Below are 6,000 nucleotides of genomic sequence, written 5' to 3' on the forward strand. Positions count from 1 at the left end.
AGAGGACCCACTCCCTCTGTGGATCTCATCCTACGGTAACAAAAAAACAACCATTCTTATTTTCTGGTGATTACACACAATATAGTATATTTAATTTATTTTCTCAATAGATCCTCCTAAATGTTAAACACTGGACCTTTAAATTGCACTGAAAGCACTAACCCACTGATAATAATAATGTAGCACAGAAGGGTTGTTGTGACCTTTATGTGTAATTGATGCGGTCAGTCCCAAGACATAACAGAAACTACAAGTATCTCCTGTCACCCCATCCACCCAAAAATACTATCTTTAAGGCTGTGTGTATGCTAGCTGTGAGCACATCAGCCTGCCCAGGCCATCTCATATTCTCTGATCCAATCAGCAGTGGCTTATCTCCTCCTCTTCTGGGCCTGCAGCTGCCACCAGAGTAATTCCCATACATTTATGTCTAGAGGAGCTCTGGAAACAATCCACCAGTCCACCCATGGAACCAAGAACTGGAAACATTAGCCCTGATCTTTGATTACACCAGCAGCATTTGCTCTCTTCACTCTTTGCCATGGTGCTTTTTAAGGTTATAATTATTCAGAGTGCTGAGTAATGTACAGTCCATCAGTTGAGTGTGAATATCTGAGGAATGGTTGCTGTTCCGACTGTGACTGATTCATGAACATATTTATATATGGAGTTAGTTATTTGGTACCATGGTAAAATTGGTAATCCAAATTGCTAGCCTTTTTGTCACACTAGATTTATTTATTTAACATTTATTTGAAAGACCATTGTGTAGAATTTAGTGGCATGTAGTGGTATAGTTGTAATGAAAACATGGTTATACATATTATATCTATTTCAAACATGCATCAGTGTGGTGAGAAGTAAGAACTAAAAAATGACAGAAACCATTGAACAATGTATTTGACGAATACTTTGACTATTTAGTTTGGCCTATGTCCCCACAACTAACATGGAGGGGATGGAGTATGACCTATACTGCAGTCAGCCACCAGGGGACGTTCAAGATGTATTGGCATCACTTTTCGGGAGCTGTCATGTTGTCCATCTTTATATTCCAATGGTTGACACCTGTGGAAGATTCAATAGCTGTCAGAAATTAACCATATCCCCAACTAGGAATTACCACCAGGTGGCTGACATTGTCATCTTTTTCAGAACAGAATAAGTAGTGTCCATGGCATTAACACAACTTTCGGCTAACAATCCCACAAAGCAACGCTTGGCCCCCGAGCTTTGTGCTTGCTGTAGTTGGGCTGCAGTGTGAGTGAAAGGTCACTGTCCAGTGAAAGTAAATAATTAGTGGACAGAGCTTTTCGGGTGTGTGAAGTGGGGCCAATGCTTCTTTCTATATTCTTTCTAATGGCCAGCAGGGAGCAGCTCCATTGACTGCGAAAAAGAAGTCTGATAGTATTGAGACTTATGGATAAATTACCCTACTTCTCACTTGATTTATTAGCTCAGTAAGCAGTTTCTGGTCTGAATCTCTAGTCTCAGTCTTCTTCCATACAGCATAATGGTCATTTAGTAATTTATGTTCCCATTTAGAGTAAAATAGATGATAAAGCAGGGTACGCTTTTGGGCATGGCTACCTTGTGATTGGCAAGTCATTCTCCGTGAATCTGTCCAGCTCAACGCCCCAAACTCACTGTCAAACTAGGCAGTGCTGATCAGATGCTCTTTTTTTTGGCTAAACATCAGCCCTCCAGTTAGTTTAGTTTTAAACCAGTTTGGTTTTAAACCAGTTAAGTGTTTGGCCTCTGAACAGCTGATGAAGAGGTCTTAACAGTGTTATGTTGTACAGTATGTCAGGGCCAGACTAACAGTAACATTCCAACCAAAGATAGAGGAGGATTCACTTACATACTCACTGTGTGTGACTATACTGTCCTCTGCCAGCTCAGTGTCTGATTTCAGACCACAGAGCCCCAAAAGGAGAAAAATCCTCTTTGTTGGATCCGAGTGGACCAATGAGACAAATGTTTGGCTTTGAGTGTAGCTGCTCCTTGTTGCCTTTTACAGCTATGCTCCAGCACTGAGCTGGGAGGGGGTCACTGGTGGAAGTTATCATTCCCTTTCCTGGAGTTGCTGTCCACATGAGTCACAGTTATTGTGTATGCTGCCTCAACTCTGCATGACTTTGTTTCCACATTCCCTCATGGTCCACTGTAACAGAAGAAGACATCTGTTAAGCTTTTTATAATTCACTTTATTTTTCCTTTATTGTTTTTTTTTTTCATTTGAGAAAGTAACTTAAAAAAGACCACACACTAACCTTTTCTGTAACATTCAGTCCTGACAACCTCCAGAAAAAGCTAGTGTGGACTTTATTTATTTTTTGCCAGTTTCCAGTGTTAAGAATAAACTCTCACACTCAACTTAATTTTTTCATCTTGTGTCATTGTATGTTTCTGCAGGCTGCTGGAAATGCTGTGAAGAGAGCCTCTGATAACCTGGTGAAAGCAGCACAGAAAGCAGCATTCGATGCTCAGGATGACCAGGCTGTGGTGGTCAAGAGCAAGATGGTGGGAGGTATTGCTCAGGTGAGACAAAGATCCCAAACACACTGAGAGCACAAGTATAACTACCTAAATACTGTACGTACCAGACTGTGGACTCGAGTCAAACTCGAGTCACAAATTTGGTACAACATAAAGAATTGCTTGCAACTCAATTTCTAGTGACTACTTCACTTGGACTTGAGACTTTTGACTTGAAATTACTTGATATCTTCCCCCAAGGCCAAAGATTAAAAAGTAATTATGAAACTTTTTTCATGATAACTATTGCTGTATGAACCCTGTGGGCTCTATAGATATGGATATAATAAGGGAATTTGGTCAATTATGTTATTCCATTGTGCAATGTGTTTGAGATCAGAAATGGTCATGATGATGATGATTTTTGACTTTATTGTCAGATCAAGTCTGAAGCTTTTTTTGCATCACAGCAGCTTCATTTAGGACAACAATTAGGACAAGAAACAAAGATACATACATTTAACAACATGACATTACAAACACAGAATTCAATAGTCAGGACCCTTTAAGGTGCATTTGATCTTGGATTGACTCAGCTAAAGGCATCATGGGACTTCCAGTGGATGGCTAACAACAATGGTTTTCAACGTTGAAAAATGTATAAATAATTAGAGAAGACATTTGGTGTGTCTTAGACCAACGGAATATGCTAAATACAATTTTATTTGCATTGAAAATGTTTTGAGATGTTTAAAAAGAAAAAATAATTAGTGCTGTCAAACGATTAAAATATTTAATCGCGATTAATCGCATTAATGTCATAGTTAACTCGCAATTAATCGCACATTTTTATCTATTCTAAATGTCCCTTGATTTCTTTTTGTCCCATTATTGTTTCTCATTTTAATGCTCTTATCAACATAAAAAAGTGGATCGGCTTGCTTTGTGCAAATGTTGTTTTTATTGAAAACAACATTGGCATATATTGTAGTGTTCAATTTCCTTCAACATTCTGACTTGGAGCAAATAATCTCTCACACAATGTAACACTGTCCATCAATAAAAGGGTGAAAAAAATACTTTGTCACACAAACAGCCCCTTCAACAGCCTTTTCTAAGGGATCAAAACAGGGTGATACAAAATAAAATTACAAAGTGCACATGTAAGGTAAACTAGGACTCAGCCTATAGTACTTTGAACATAGCAGTCAGACTACTGCTCTTTATTCACCAGAGGCATCAACCCAGCCTCTTATTTCAGAAAGAATGAACAGTAACGGTTACCAATAAAAGGTAAGCCTACTACTTCTTTGCTTTGAGCCAGTTACTCAAACAGACAAGCCTGTTGACATTTTCAGACAACAAGGAATCCATCCATTTCGGCGTCTCGCGCTCGCCATCCACTCAAAACCTAACGTCTACTACTCTTAAACAAGTGTGTGCGGCGTGCCTGTTGTTTTGTTTCCGGTCTAGCTAGATCCGGTGTGGCGTTGTAGTTTTTCTAACGATACTAGTTGTTGCAACAGCATGTGAAACAAACTACAAAGTGTGCTAGGCCAAAAATAACGTTAATCTCGCAATAAAAAAATTGACGCTGTTAAAATGGGTTTGCGCTAATGCCGTTAATTACGTGTTTAACTGACAGCACTAAAAATAATATTGTAGAACTCTTGTGCCTGCATCAATTTTTTTTCAATGTTTGATTTTGAAGGAATCCAGAAGTATTCAGGTTAGATTAAACTTTCCTGTGATCCAATGAATTGTTAGTAATTAGTAAATTCCATGTCATTTTTGTTGTAACACTGCAAGTGTCTCTCTTATTAGAGCCCCATGCAAACCACATGGCAGGTTAGGGAATCCAAAGCCTGGGAGACCTACCCAGTAATGGTTTCTAAACTATTTCTGCTAATAGTAAGGGTGAGGGTTTAGCGAATGGTCAGTTTTATTTTGGCACTGATTGGGTGTGTGATTGAAGCTGCTGTTTCCTCGTCGTACTGACAGACTGCGCTTTGTTGCAGATCATCGCTGCTCAGGAGGAGATGCTACGGAAAGAAAGGGAGCTTGACGAGGCCAGGAAGAAGCTGGCCATGATCAGACAGCAGCAGTACAAGTTCCTCCCCTCCGAGCTGCGGGAGGACGGCCAGGAACAGTGAAAGTGTGTGTGCCTCGACGTATCGGTAACACAACAGTGATCCATGGAATGCTCAGGACCTTCCCCCAGCTACATGTAGAGAAAGGAGGCTTTATGCTTCATTAGAAATGTAACATTAGGCAGATTGAAGAAATTCAAAAGCGTAATGATGCCAATGATTATGAATTTTGATAATGCAGAAATATATATGCTTTAAGTCCTCATTAAAATATCTTCTTTTGATTATTATGATCATATACGTTTCAATATATAGGGCTCTTTTTTAGTTTAGTTTTTTTATCCTGATTGCATGTCTTTGTTGGTACATGCTGTGTGCCTTTGTCCTGCAAATAAATTCTGCTCGCCTTCACTGTTAGACCTTAGAGATATCCAGGCAAGCACAATTTTTGCAAACTATGCATAATCTGTGCAGATGTTTTTTTGTGTGTGTGTGTGTGTGTGTGTGTGTGTGTGTGTTTAGAGACAGAAAGATGTGATGTGTAAGTGATAGTTCAAAGGTCTGCGGTCGCATGATGGTGATAATATTCAGTACATCATCCTGTTTGAAATCTGAAATAAGGACAATGAAATAAAATATTGCAGTTTTTAAATTTAGTTTAGGAAAAATGAACTTTGCGATGGAACAAATCAGAGTGAAAAACATTATTTTTTTAAAGATTGAGCTATTAAATGTATTAGAAAGGTGTCTTGCAATAAGTTACTTAGTTTTTTATGTCAGTATTTTGATGTAAGCAGCTGCAGTATTTAGGCCTGGATTGGAAGACTTGTTTGGGTACAAATTATGAAGCCATATATTTAACATCAAGACATCATATTGACTGTATTTGGGTGCTCAGTGTCTAGTGACTTACTCCAGTAACATGTTATCTGCACCAGTATAGTACAATCCTGTGATTCTAAACTGAGATATACACAAACTTTTGGCTTCCTAATGCTTTCCTGTATTACTTACATAGATTTCAGTTTATTTCTCATTACCGAGAACCTAATGTTAACTCACTCTTGATTCAGTAAATCGGTGCTTATAAAGTGCCTTTATAACGTATTTTTCAATTGTGTAATACCAACCATTTACCCTCGAAGTGCACTTAATTCTTAAGTCATTTCAGTAATTTATCAGAACATCACTTAAATCCACCCTTACACCACACATGTCTTGTTCTTTTACATATTATTTTTAGAAACAAACATGACACAAACTAGAACAGTATACTTAATATAAAAAAATGACTGTAATCATACAAAGCCTTTTTTCTTTTGGTCACATTTTGACTTAACCGTGGTATACATGTAATGCTGGTGTACAGCTGTACCACCTCATGGGCACTGTATGAGAGATTTATATTCAATAAAACCAGTTTTCTGTGAAA

General features: G+C 38.3%; 1 protein-coding gene across 1 annotated transcript in view; it reads left to right on the forward strand.

Annotated features, from left to right (window-relative positions):
* Positions 1 to 6,000, forward strand: part of tln1 (talin 1) — an 87,267-nt gene extending 81,267 nt beyond the window's left edge. The window contains exons 56-57 of the mRNA XM_051412241.1: positions 2,416 to 2,541; positions 4,497 to 6,000. Of these exons, the coding sequence (XP_051268201.1) occupies positions 2,416 to 2,541; positions 4,497 to 4,631 (261 nt within the window). The 3' untranslated portion in view covers positions 4,632 to 6,000. The remainder of the gene's footprint in view (positions 1 to 2,415; positions 2,542 to 4,496) is intronic.

The sequence above is a fragment of the Dicentrarchus labrax genome, unplaced genomic scaffold (assembly GCF_905237075.1).
Source record: "Dicentrarchus labrax unplaced genomic scaffold, dlabrax2021, whole genome shotgun sequence".
NCBI lineage: Eukaryota > Metazoa > Chordata > Actinopteri > Moronidae > Dicentrarchus > Dicentrarchus labrax.